The sequence below is a fragment of the Ambystoma mexicanum genome, chromosome 9, assembly GCF_040938575.1.
Source record: "Ambystoma mexicanum isolate Mex_15411 chromosome 9, UKY_AmexF1_1, whole genome shotgun sequence".
Classification (NCBI taxonomy): Eukaryota; Metazoa; Chordata; class Amphibia; order Caudata; family Ambystomatidae; genus Ambystoma; species Ambystoma mexicanum.
The window spans coordinates 663122620-663136948 of NC_090931.1; the positions used below are offsets into that span (position 1 = coordinate 663122620).

Sequence of the window (14329 nt, forward strand, 5' to 3'; positions counted from 1 at the left end):
TATTCACATTAGGCTAAACACATTTTGTATATATGTTACATAGTGAAAAGCTTGTCTGCTAATCGTTTTATTATTACTGTGGTTTATTTGTGTTTAGTCATAAAGGCCCTCCTTCTCCAGCAACAAAGGCCGTCCTTTCGGAGCTCCGGAGGCAAGCAGGGTGCCTCCAAGGGATTCGGCGGTGGCTCCTCTACGTACCGCCCAGCGGCCCGCTCCTCGTTGCAAGAAGCCTATAGAGGACGAGGCAAGTCGAGTGAACCCCGCCGTCGTCGCCAGGGAGGCCAAGTCGGCAAGGCGTCCTCCAAGCAAGATTGAACCGACCGTGGCGTCGGGCCACCACCGAAGCACCCCGGTGGGAGGCCGGCTGGCAAAGTTAGTCAGCATGTGGGAGTCCATCTCCACCGACTGTTGGGTGCTGGACGCCCTGGCCCAGGGGCAGGCCCTCGAGTTTCTAAAAAAGTGCCCCCGCATACCACCCATGGTCAGGATGGAAAATCACGTCCTTCAACTGCTGTTGGAGGTAAGGGCAATGCTCAAGAAAGGTGCCATCAAGCTCCTCCCGAAGAGGCTCCGGGGTTCCGGAGTATACTCAAGGTACTTCCTCATGTAAAAGAAGACAGGAGGATGGCGACCCATCCGTACATCAAGGCACAGAAGTTCCGGATGGTCACCCTCCAGCACGTGCTGGGACAGCTGGAGGAGGGCGATTTCCTGTCGTTTTTGGATTTGGAGGATGCATACTTTCACATCCCCATTTTAAAAGGACTCCGAAAGTTCCTCAGGTTTGTGGTCCAAGGGCGGCACTACCAGTTCAAGGCCCTCCCGTTCGGACTGAAGTCGGCACCCAGGGTTTTCACCAAGTGCCTCGCTCCAGTGGCGGCACGGCTGCGCCTACAGGGGATCCACGTCTACCCCTACCTGGACGATTGGCTCATCCGCGCAAGGACAAGGGAGCTTGCCGTGGAACATACAGCAAAGACCGTCCATCTACTCACGGACCTGGGGTTCTCCATCAACTTCCCCAAGTCCCATCTGGTCCCCTTGCAAGTCGCACTGTTTCTGGGAGCCAAGCTTGACACAGTGGCGCGTCTGGCCTCACCGTCCGAGGAGAGGACAAAGGCCATCCTAGGCAAGGTGCAGCGTCTGCTGGCCACGGACGTGGCCAAGGTGAGGTCCATCAAGTCCCTCCTCGGGATGATGTCCTCTTGCATATATCTCGTGCGCCCATGCAGGCTTCGGATGCGCCCTCTACAGGAGTTCCTCAATGCCCGCTGCATACAAGCAACGGGCAGCTTCGAAGACAGGATCCCTCTCAACAAGACCTTCCATCGAGCGATCTGGTGGTGGGGTGCCCATGCTCATCTGGCAGCAGGAACAGACTTTCAGACCCCTGCCCACCAGGTGACAGTGACGACGGATGCCTCCCTGGAGGGGTATGGCGCACACACCGGAGATCTTCACGCGAGAGGCCTTTGGCTCCCGGAGGAGAAGCCGCTCTACATCAACATACTGGAGCTCCGGTCAGTGTTCTGGGCCCTCAGGTCCTTTCTCCCGTCCCTCAAGGGCAAGGTAGCGAGAATCTTCACCGACAACATCACCACAATGTTTTACATCCAGAAGCAGGTCGGAACCATATCCCCAGCCCTATCCAAGGAAGCCCAGGATCTGTGGCATTGGGCCGTTGCTCAAGGGATGTTTCTGGTGCCGTTTCATCTGGCAGGGATAAAAAACACCATCGCCGACTCACTCAGCAGAGAGCTGCGCTCGTGCCACGAGTGGGAATTATGCCAGGATCAAGTGGACCGACTCTTTCAGCGATGGGGCAAACCCCAGATCGACCTGTGTGCGACGGCGACGAACTCCAAGTGCCAGAGGTTCGCCAGCAGGTTTCCCCAACCGAGGAGCATGGGCGATGCTTTCTCGTTCCCCTGGGACGGCCTGTTCCTATATGCGTTCCCTCGGTTGCCGTTGCTGCTCTGACTCATCAACCAGCTCAAGAGGTGCAGAATGATCCTTGTCACACCGGCGTGGCCAAGACAGATCTGGTTCCCGGACCTTCTGGACTTGTCAGCGTCCCCACCAGTCAAGCTGTCGACGGACGGACACAGATCTTCTCTCCAGAGAAGGAGGCGCAATTCTTCATCAGGACCCAGAGTCTCTGAACTTGCAGGCCTGGCTCCTGCAGCACTAGAGTTTGGAGGATACAATATCCCGGCCGACTGCAGGGAGGTTCTTGCGAAGGCCAGGGCGTCCTCAACTCTCAAGTGCTACGGACATAAGTGGAAGAAGTTCTCTATCTGGTGCCGGGCACAGAAGATTAACCCTCTGCGGATTACGGCCCCTCAAGTATTGCCGTACCTACTGTCGCTAGCCAAAGCTGGACTATCTCATGGTTCAATCAAGATACACCTGGCAGCGATTTTCCGATACACCAGGACTACAGGGCGGTCATCCCTGTGGTCTCATCGCCTGGTTAAGGAATTTATGAAGGGACTGTTTCGATCATTCCCTCCGGTGAAGGCACCAGCCCTGGCGTGGGAGCTCAACGTGGTGCTGACCAGGCTCATGGGTCCGCCATTCGAGCCATTGCATTCGGCCCCGTTGAAGTTTCTATCGTGGAAAACAGCGTTCCTGGTGGCCATCACCTCCGCACGACGCATGGGAGAGATCTGGGCACTTTCCTGCAAGCCTCCATACCTGACCTTTCACGATACAAGAGTAGTGCTGAGGACGCACCCCTCCTTCATGCCCAAGGTGCCGTAGGACTTCCATCTCAACGAGCCCTTGGTGTTACCAGTCTTTTTCCCGTCGCCTTCGTCGCCGGCCGAGAGGACTTTGCACTTGCTGGATGTAGCTAGAGCCGTCCGAGAGCCCATTCGACCAGAACGATCGCTGCTACCCCGGCGTTCCTGTCTGGTGTGCCCCTGCTGGACATCTGCAGGGCTGCTACGTGGAGGTCGACGCACACCTTCACAAGATTCGACTGCGTCGATCGTGACTCCAGGGAGGAGTCCAGGGTCGACCAAGCAGTGCTGCGCAACCTGTTCGCTTAAGGTGAGCCTGGTGAGGAGGTAAGAAATGCTTAATGTTGAGTTTTGATGTAATGCTTAATGTTGAGCCTTTGCCACCTCCCGTGGTCGTGCATGTGTGTACTGCTATGTATTCTTATATTCATGAGCATGTGAATCCATGCCAGACCCCATGCTGGAGAAGGAACAAGTTACTTACCTGTAACTGTTGTTCTCCAGCATGGGTCTGGCATGGATTCACATGCGAACCCTCCCTCCTACCCCTCTGCGGCTCTTCACTTGGTCATACTGCCCTTTTACGTGCTACCAAATCTGAGGATGGCTGCCAGAGGCGGGGCGTAGGGAGAGGGCAGTCATTGGCTGGGGGCAGTATGACCCAGAGACCAATGATTGGTTACTACTGAGAAAGACAGATCAGAAACGAAACTGATACTGATTTTTCTTTACCAAGGATTCCCGGCCTGACGGGGAATATTCATGAGCATGTGAATCCATGCCAGACACATGCTGGAGAACAACAGTTACAGGTAAGTAACGTGTTCCTTCTGTTCCGACTTGGACTGTCGGTGAACTAGCGAAAGTCGTCTGATGGTTTCTCAGGACCTAAGTTTCTTAGGTTTTTGCTGGGATACCATCAAAGCCAAGATTTTTCTGACCAAGGACAGGATTACAGATTTGTCTGTCACGTGCCGCCTGTTTCTCAATTCATCCCACAGGTCAGCGTGATGGTTTCAAAGGCTTCTGTGCCTGGGCCTCATGTGTTCTGGCCCTTCCTCTGGCGAGGTTGAAGATGAGACGCACACAACTGGTGCTAAGGGGGAACTGTTTTTTTGCTTCAGACCCAGCCTCCCGAACGATTCCAATCGACTTGATTATAGCTACAGATCTCCAGTGGTGGTCGGACCCCACCAACCTCTTGGTGCTAGCCTCCTTTTGGGAGCTCTCACCACAAGTCACAATAACGACAGAATCCTCCCTTCTGGTCCGGGGTGCTACGTTGGATCATCTGGAGGTTTTTGATCTGTGGTCATCTCAGGACAGGATGGGCCTCATTACGACCCAGGCGGTAAGTTACCGCCTGGGTCGTACCTTTACCACCATGGTGTAAACTACGTTTACGCCATGGTGGTTGGCGGACTTACTGCCCCATTCCGAGGATGACGGGGCGGTAAATCCCCAATCCCCATTTACCCTTCCCCATTCCCATTTTTGCCCCATAGGGCATAATGGGAGTGGGGAAGGCATTAATTACGCCACCGTAAATTACGGTGGCGTAATTAACAACAAGGTCCCTTAGCACCATGGATTTTAACACCTGCTAAAAGCAGGTGTTAAATCCTCCATGGCGCTAAGGGACCTCGGAATCAGGCGGTAAGGGTCGGCGCTGTTTACGCCGCCGTAAGCCCCTTACCGCCTGGGTCCTAATGAGGCCCGATGTCTCATATCAATTACCTTAAGCTCTTGGCAATTTTTCTAGCGTGGAAAGCTTTATGGCCTTCCATCTTCGGCAAGGTAGTGCGAACACGCACAGACAATTCAGTTGCTATGTTCTATGGAAACAAACAGGGAGGTACCAGGGCTCTGCCACTTGTGGAGCTAGCCATTCGAATTTGGGAATGGGCAGTGCAGAACGATGTCTGACTGCAGGCAGTACACATTCTGGGACGGAACAATATTGTGGCAGATTTTCTCAGCCATCAGTCTGTGGCAAACCACGAGTGGGAGATGAACAAGAGGGTTAGTGGACCTGTTTGTGACATCGGCCAACAAGAAGCTTCCGCGCTATGCTTCCGGGGAGGGACTCAGTCCTCTTTGCTTGGGGGAGGCTGTCGATATTTCGGAGGACAACATGCCGGCATACGCCTTCCCTTTGCTGCCCTTCATTCATTGGACGCTCTTGAAACTCAGGAGTACCAGCAATTGCACCCTGCTATTCATAGCTCCTTGGTGGCCAGCCAGGTTCTGGTTCTCGGAACTTCAGCATCTGTCAATACACCAGCCAATCAGGTTTCTGTAGATTCCCAATCTTCTGCACCAGAACAGTCAACACGTGTGGCCCTGACCACAATCCTTCAGCTTAGTGGCATGGTTCCTGAGTTCAAATCCCTAGCACAGTTTAGTCTCTCAGAAGACAATATGCATGTAGGCTGCATGCAAGCCTTTAACACTAGATCAATACAAAAGCGAATGGCTTTGATTGTGTCACTGCTGCCACGCCAAACAGCTTGGGTCTCGTCAAACTCTATTGACTGTGTCCCGTCATTCATATCAGATCTAGTGGTCACGGGCATCCGCATTTCGTCGTGCACAACTTATATGTCTGCCATTTGGGTTTACCCTAGCATAGATGATTGCTCTTTCACTGTGACAAATCCAGTCATAAAGAGACATTTCGCTGGGCTTCTTCACCTTTTCTCCCCCAGTCAAGCCACCTCACCCTAAATGGGATCTCAACGTTGTCCTCGCCGCTCTGTCACAAGTGTTTTGAGCCAGTGGCGACTACAGAGGTCAAGTTCCTCACCTGGAAAGTGGCTTACTAAATAGCTATTGCATTGACCAGAAGAATGAGTGAATTACAAGCCCATTAAATTGAGCATCCTTTTTTGACTTTTGATGAGGATAAGGTGGTGCAGCGCACACATCCTTCTTTCCTTCCAAAGATTGTTTCTGATTTTCACATTAACGAGTCGATTTCCTTGCCGGTTTTCTCTCCAGGCCCAGCTTCAGATGCAGAAAGAATCCTCCATAATTTGGATTTCAGGAGGGCACTGAAGCTTTACCTGCAAAGAACAAACTACTTCAGAGGCTCTTCTCAACTTTTCGTTACCTTTGGGAATTCTAAAGGAACCCCAGCCTCCAAAGCTTCCATTTCACATTGGATTGCTTTGTGTATTTCGGAAGCTTATTCGGTGCAAGGCCTTCAAGCTCCAAAGGGCATCCACGCGCATTTGGTGAGGGGTAAAGCTGCAGCTGTTGCGTTCCATAAATATGTTCCATGGGAGACAATTGCCAAAGCGGCCACATGGGCCTCCCTTTCAGTTTTTTGTAAGCACTATCGTCTTGATCTCAATTCCCCAGGCTGATGTCTAGTTTGGACAGGTAGTGCTTAAAAACCCTTTTCTGTAAGGGAATTTTCCATCAACCTGTTTTGATAAATCAGTGCTTGGGAATCTCCCAAAAGTATGTAGGAAAGGAGGAATGGGACATAGGAGTATAACAAATTTACCGTACTGACTATCTTTCTCCTAGTCCTTAGTCCCCATTCCTCCATACGCCTGCCTGCCTTCCCCTCTAAAAGGTTTCCTCTCTTTGCTAAATTGTCCTTCGACTTTGGCGATAGAAAAGGACTGAAGGGCAATGCGCTGGGCTGGGCTCAGGACAGCCATGTGCGGTGGGCCCGCATAAAAATAAAAGGACAATCATATTTTTGATGCATCAAAAAGTGCTCCGATCCCGTCCCGAAGAACGGAATGTCCCAAAAATATGGATGAAAGTAACTAGGACTAGGAGTCAGATGGTCACTGCGGTGAGTGACTTTGTTATTCTCTGCACTTGTCAGGTTGGCCTCCCAAAGTGCGGTTAGGTGAACTAATGGGGAACTCCAAGGGTAAAGAAGGCAAACCGATCTTCACTGGACTTTTAAACTGAACAACAAACAATAGGACCGGTTGCGCTTCCACCCTTCCTTTCAGCAAAGCCTGCATATAGGGAGGGCAGGTCTTCTATGAGTGACTAACAATTCAATAATCACTAAAAGCTTTGATTTAATATTTCCAGCAATTTATTTTAGATCAATGGGTAATTTTTTTTAAAAGTCGTATTAAATAATTGTTATATGGTTGACAGACCTAGTTCATAAACTTGCGGTATTAAGATTCACAGTTTTAGCTACACCCACAACAACCTGTACAGATAAATGCTGCAAATGGCCGCTGCCTAATCACTGCAAAAGAACACAATACAGTGTAGTGTATGAAACAATTACATCACAATACTGTACTCACAAACTGTAAACAAATGACTGGTGCAGTAAGAAATTAACACACTAGTTAACAAGTGAACTATATACTAATGTTCTAATCAAACCCAACATGTTCCTTTCCCATAAAAGGCAAAACGAATGATAGCTTATTCAGGAGAAATTCTTCACGGGATTATTTGTAGGGTAGCAATGTCGCTGGGATTCCTATTCCATAATGAATTGCGATTTGGTTATAAATATTCCTTCCTTTGTGAAGCTCTGCAGGAAAGGGAAGGGGGGAAATAAACACAAAGCTTTAGTTGTTGTGATGTAGCTACTAATCTTTCTCCACCAATCAAGTGCTTCTGGTATTGTTTCCTGTAGCCTCATACACAGTCTCGCCGTTATCTCGTTTTCCGGCTGGCAATTCAAGGAAGTGGTGTCACCATTGCTTCGTACCTGCTGGTCCACCACGGATTACATAAGGTCAGGCAACCATTTAACTTTCCTCTTGGGTAAGGATGCCTTGCATACAATTCAGTTTCTTTCTTGTCTTCTTGACCTTGCGCGTCTGCGATTCAACTCAGCTTTGTCTTTGGCATAGGATGCTGTGCCTCCAGCTTCTCGTCCGCATCCACTTGTGAGCGGATTTGTATTTTGCAGGTTTTCTCTCTCTTGCCAGCTTCCCAACGCTGTGCATCTAGAGTCTCTCTCCCTCTGCAGTCTCAGCCTTTTCCCTTTATGACACAGCTGTGGGATTTCCCCAGCACCGTCTCGTAGTCCTTTCTTTCTGTATGCTTGACAGTCTGTATGCCTCTATAACAAATGTTCCTCCTCTCAGTACAAGGTAACTTTTCCATTAAAGGGGCCATCAGGGTTTTCTGATGACAGAAACACACTTTAGTATGTTCTTCATGTATTTCTTCAGTGGATGTTTTTGGAGGTATATTAAGAGTATATTTGTTATGGAGTTCCTCATAAGAAAGGGCGTCCTTGTCCCCAAAAGGGGAGTCTCTCCTGGTGAGGTCCTGCTTGCCTGTACCCATAGGGAGGGCATTGCATAGCGGGTTCCCCTCTCTAGCCTCACAGGGAAAGGTTCCCCCTTGGGGAGAAGAGACGCATTCCTCTGATTCGTCTCACCCTGCAGCATCCAGCGGCATGTCAGCGCACAGAGGTGAACACAGCGCGGCTCGGCTCACCACACCATGGCACCCAGGGACAGCGGTCCGACATCTACGGCTGCTCGTGAGAAGGCAAGCTCCACGTTAACCAATCCACCATAGCCGTGACCAGGGGCGCCATCCACCGCCAGTAGACTCCTCTAGCTCCAGCAGCGCCAACGTCAACCACTCATCAGTAGCTGCCTCAGCTCATCAGCGATGCCGCTGCAAGGAAGGCTCCTCCTCTTCCCCTTGGTCTCCTCATTGATCAGATCTTAGTTGTCAACAGCGATTTAGGGTGATTTACTCTAATACATTTCCTTGAAGGAGAATTAATTGAATGTATTTGACAGGTGGATTTTGCCACATATATATGCGGGGGAGACCCCCCCGCCGCGCCCTCTTAAACCACTTACATTAATTATTTCCCCAAACCCTCCCCCTACATATGTACATGCGGCAAAATCTGTTGTAAAAAATGCAACAAATTCTCCTTCAACAAAATGTATTGCGGCAAAACCTCCCATTCACGTCAACAGCCATGCATAAATGTGTTAAAACATACAAAAAAAGTATAATCTATGATTTTGTGAGATTATCAAGCATGTGTTGCCATATGGTATTCTTTATCCTAGAATGTGTCCGTAGAGATTCCTTCATTGATACCTTTGCAATATAAAACATTTTCTTATGGATTCTTCATCTTCACTTCGTCATGTGGTATTTTTTCATATATGTGTTCTACATTATTACATAGATCCCTGGTACAAAGATTGCCTGGGAGAGATGTTGCACTGGGGATAGTCTTCTCCCTTATTTCTTGGGGTCAACAGAATAACAGAGAATACATTTATGAAAATATACAAGACACAGTGAGACCTGCCAGGACCCAATGTGAAAAGCCTGTGTGCATGGCCTACTTTTATGTACCTGTTATGCCGCCAAGAATCTGATAGACTCAAATCTCCCTGTGCGGTTACCTAACTGTGTTTTTCATCCATAGACCTTTCTTGCTGTGGCTATTGAGCTGGAGAAGCTGAACCTACTTGCACCTCACAAAATAGATCTGCTGGAAAAATGCCTGCAGAACATACACAGGGTCGACCTGAGCAAGAGAATGCAGAAATACAAGCATGCAGGTAAGAAGCCTTGACTCCTCAATGCAAAACCTCATATTATAGTCAGCTGTGATAAGGTTCATATGCAGGAATAAAACCAGTGTCTGTGGTTGGATGCATATAGCTATGAGGTCTACACACATGAAACTGGAAATAGGCATTTAACTAGAAAAGCGTTTAGTGAACAAATAGCAGTAGCTCCACAGTGAAGTACTATGCTTGCTCTGGCATCGGTACCCACTGTCCCTCCTCATTGCCACTTGATTAAACCCTGTGCAACCTTAGAATCTAAGTGTACTTTCTAAAAACTCTTGCTATTTAATTACAGCTGCTAGGTCAGGTCCTGTGGACCTTTGAATCAATGTGTACTCTCTAAAAACCTCTGCTATTTAGTTGGTACTGCTCGGTTAGGTCCGTGCATCCTTTGAAATCGTGTACCTCTAAAAGGCCTTGCTATTTATTTTCTGCTGTTTGCGTAGGCTCTGTGCAGCTTTTGGATCTAGGTGCAATACACAGAAGCTGTGCTCCTTTGAATCTAAGTGTCCCTCTAAAAAATATATATATTTTGTTTTATTTATTTATTTATTTATTTATTTATTGGCTCAAAATTATTTACAAAATTAGAAAACCTTTAGCCAAGTGGCCTCAAATCTCCTCTCTGCCAACCAGTACACACAGAAAATAAAACAGAGAAACAGTTCACACACAATATGTTAAAATGGTGAATGAAGAATCAAAAAGTCCTCCAATAACACTATTCACAGTTCAAGGTTAAGCAAGAAAAAAAAGAGAAGACCAGTAATCAAACGGAAACTATCGTTGGTATAGTTGGATCCTATCTACATTTTACAATCCATCCAAGTATTATATTTGGACCTGGTGTCCTCTTCTGCACTGGACAGCGTTGTTTGGCTTGTCGCTATTATATTTCAGGATCTTGGTTGTAGATGTTTCCAACTTTGCAAAAATGAACAGCAAAAATGTAGTCAAGGCCAGCGTGATGTGAGTTTTCTCTCCCTCTATTAAGATCTTCCACCAGTCGCTCGCTGACATTGCTCCCTATCTTGTGATTATAGCTCCCATTTCCTGATTTCTTTCAGCTTTTATTTCAGGACACATCATTACTAAATGTTTGAGAGATTCATCAACCTTTTCTTGATGGCAGTCTACAGGAGGAATCGCTCTGCCTTCCCTTCCTTTTGCTTAACAGCTGGTTTGTCGGGAGAATATTGAAGCTAAAGCGCATTTATTGCTATCTCAAACCATTTTGGGAAGATTTGGATGTACAGAGAAAGCACATTTAACTTACGAGACCCAAACTAAAAATCTTCACAGTATTGATAGTTGTGAATAGTCACAAGCGTCTCAATCCAATCGTTGGTGTAAAGCTTCTTCTTGATCGTCCCAGGATCACAGACCAATGATTCATCTGTCTCGTTAAGGTCGATTATAATCGTTTGACAGATGACTTGCCACTCCTTTAAGTTTTTTTCTCTTGGATTGTTCATTGCCTTTCTTATGAGTTGGAAACCTCCGTGTTTGCAGAAAACGGTCTTCAATGTCTGATAAAAACAAGTGGAAAAGTTTGGGTGCTAAAGGACATCCTTGTTTCACACTGATTTTTATCGGTATAGCTTCTGTCAGAAGGCCTGATTTGTCTAATTTAACTTTAATTGATGTGTCCTGGTGGATGTCTTTGACATTATTTAAGACCACATTCGGGCATCTTCAGTCCTCAAGTTTTGACCATAGCTTGGGTCTTCTGATTAGGTCAAAAGCTTTTGACAAGTCAATGAAAGTCAAGTATACTTTTTGCCCTTTACTCCGGTCTACTTTGTCTTTCAGAAGGTTTATTAAAATGTTTTAACAGAAGTGCCAATACCCTTGAAAAAACCGGATTGCCATTGAAATTGATGGCCTGTCTTCGCACTCCATCTGGAGAGGACTTTTAGCAAAATTGACCCAAAGATTTTTCCAGCCACATCGAGCAAGGCAATCGGACGGTAGTTGTCCGTGTCTGTTCTGAGCCCTTTTTCAAAGATTGGGACAACTACCGCTGTTTTCCAGGAAGCGGGTACCTTTGCGGATGCCAAAATGCCTCTATAGAGATGATGCAGAAAGGTTGCCCATTGCTCTCCCGGGGGTCATCCACCCAACAACACGTCAATGGGCTGTGTTTGTGCCGGTAGAGACTCCCAGAACCCCCTCTGTTTTGCATATTAAATAACTTTGGGTCTCAGCCTAAGTTACCAGGGGAATCCAGACGTGGACCCCTTGCTCACTGTTCTCAGAGAGGCACAGCTCCACCTCACTGATGATGTCCAACAAGGCTGAAACACGTGTATGGGGTTGCTGTAGGTACTCTTGTTCAGAGGAGAATTGCCTAGCATTTCGGTGCTGGACTCCCCCTGGGCAGGACAAAGACTGATATGCAGGGATATTTCTCCTCTGAAAGGGACAGTGAGCTAAAGACTTGGTTGAGACTCTCCCGCGGGCCATCCACCCAAGAACAGGTCAATGGGCTGTGTTCGTGCTGGTAGAGAGACTCCCAGAACCCCCTCTGTTTTGCATATTTCTGTTTTAGCTTGTGAATTTCTTGGGAGTAGTTAACCCTCTTGAGGCGTTTTAAGCGCATAATAGCTTTCCTTGAGGTTTTATTCCTCGTCACAATCTGCTTGTCGTAGGCATGCCTGTGTTGCATTATTGGCTTACCCCCGACCCCTCAGTGTTTGACTGCAAACACTTGAAGCAAAGGGGCATAATTTATTTGTTGGTTACCCTCTTTCTCAAAACATTTTGCTATCTAATTGCTGCTGCATGGATAGGCCCTGTGCATCTTTTGAATCGATGGGTAACTTGAAGAACCTGTGCACCATAGAATACAAGTGTACTTTCAAAAAACCTTGGCGATTTAAGCGCTGCTGCTGGGTTAGGCCCTGCACGTTTTTGCAATACAGGTTTAATCTCCAGAACCTGAAACAAACGCAAGCACTCCTCCCCACTCCCACCCAGATCGCATCCCATCCTACTCACCTACACTTCTACCCGCTCAGCCTAACCCTGCCCATCCTCTATTTCACTCTACTGATAACTCCTTTAGCCCCTTATCTTCCTCTCCCCCACCAAGTTGCAATCCTCCCCGCCTCTCCCTTAAGCTAACCCCTCCCTTCTGTAAGGAAGGCATGGTATCAACAGTAAGACAGACACAAGTGATCACAGTTATAGGGTGTTTATTGAACTTCAACAAGGGTATGATAAACGCCTATCTAATCATAAATCTACAGATGGGAGCAAGCTACGACCATCAAATAATAATAACGCAGGCCTAGTGGTTTCTTGTCAAAATAAAAGGGGCCTATACTAAAAAAAGATTGCCAATCCTTACCTCTAAATACAAAATTGTGTGGGGGTAGTGTGTGGGGGTAGTGTTTATGAAAAAGGAAGAAGTGTTCCCAAAAATGATACGTCAGGATGTTCAGGCCGTTGGCCTCCCTTCCCCACGTTTTCAGCACGGGACAAGGCAGCACACTCGAGCATAGCACAATCTCTGGCTTCTTTAGCTCAAGGATACAGTTCAATAATTAGCATCATGGCCTTCTGTGCCCAAGTCTCTTTGCCTATCAAAGTCTCTTCATGCAGAGGGGCTGATGCGACAAAAACAAACGATAAGTTATTTTCCTCCTTCGGATTTTTACCAGTACTCAAATCAGGTGATTCACTATTCACCCTGGATCCCCCTCAGCCGGGCTCAGAACCATGGATCTACCATTCTAATTGAGAGAAGCACAAGCAGGGTAGAAGAGTGGAGTGGAGCCATGGGGGAGATCGAGATTGGCCGTGTGGAGCAAGAAGAGTCCTGCAGGTTTGGGAATGGTATAAAATGGTCTGTAGCTGATGAGACTGGAGATTATTCGGATGGAGTGGGAGGGAAATTCTGCGGTCCTGCCATTGTGTTGATCCACAGAATATGGCCCCGATTGCTGGTGACTGGTGAGCATAGTGCCTTGGATCCAAGCTGCAGATCAGGGAAGTGGGAGGTGTGCAGTTAGACCAGCTAATTAGACAGATTTCCATCTGTTGAAGGCTAAAGAGACACAGGCTCTTTAATAAAAAGGGAACAGGGAACTGGGGGGAGGGACGAAAAGGGGAGGAGGGTGAGGGGAGGGAAGGCACGGGAAGAAGGAAGTTGTAGCAAGGAGATTAAACGAGTCAGAAGCACAACCACGTCACTGTCTTTATTTAAGATTAGGCCTGGTGGAAGAGACACAACAACTGTTGACAAGCCAGGAGCCCATGTCTGTGGCCTCAGGAAGCGTGCAGCAGGAAGCAGCCCAGCAGAAAGGAGCGGTGCCATGTAACGTTGGAGCCGGGAGTACCACTGTGGAAGCGGGGTCCCTGCAAAGCAAAAGAAGAGGAGAAGAAGCAGAGTCCCGTGACGTGCAGGAGAGGCTTGGAAGCTGTGAAGAAGCCTGTGACCCGGACAAGAGGCAAGGAGGAAGCAGAGCCCTCGTTACGAAGACAGGAGGTAGACCCAGGAGGCTGACGGAACAGCGACGGCTGCCACCGACGGATCGCAGCATAACGAAGAAAGGAGGTGGACCCAGGAGGCTGACGGAGCAGCAACGGCTGCCACCGACTAATCGCAGCGGTAAGAGGCTGCTCCACAGACACCACCAGAGAAAGACAGGTACACGGCATATCCGCACCACTAGAAAGCGAGGACTTGTAATAAAACGCTGCCTGATTTATACAAAACTGTGCCCAAACCCACTCGAAAACGAGGATCTGTAATAAAACACTACCTCAACCCACTAGAAAACGAGGATCTATAACGAAAATAACTATCGTCCTGACCCACTAGAAAGCGAGGAACGACAAACGAGCGCGCCACATGGCCACACAAAACCACCAGAAAACAAAGAGTGACACATAAGGCCCCCAGAGTCTCCAGCACATAGTCCACATGCAGGTGGATGCGCCACCAAGGGTCCAAAGGTACAGGCCCTCAACAGCCCCAAACACATCTCAAGGGTTTGCCAACCAAGCAAATTCGAGGCTACA

The 14329-nt window shown here is 48.2% G+C and overlaps 1 protein-coding gene across 5 annotated transcripts in view; it reads left to right on the forward strand.

The window, feature by feature from the left end:
* Positions 1–14329, forward strand: part of CFLAR (CASP8 and FADD like apoptosis regulator) — a 621840-nt gene that overhangs the window by 299925 nt on the left and 307586 nt on the right. For all 5 annotated transcript variants that reach the window (XM_069615454.1, XM_069615451.1, XM_069615453.1 and 2 more), the window contains one exon: positions 9154–9289. In XM_069615454.1, coding sequence (XP_069471555.1) covers positions 9154–9289 — 136 coding nt within the window. The remainder of the gene's footprint in view (positions 1–9153; positions 9290–14329) is intronic.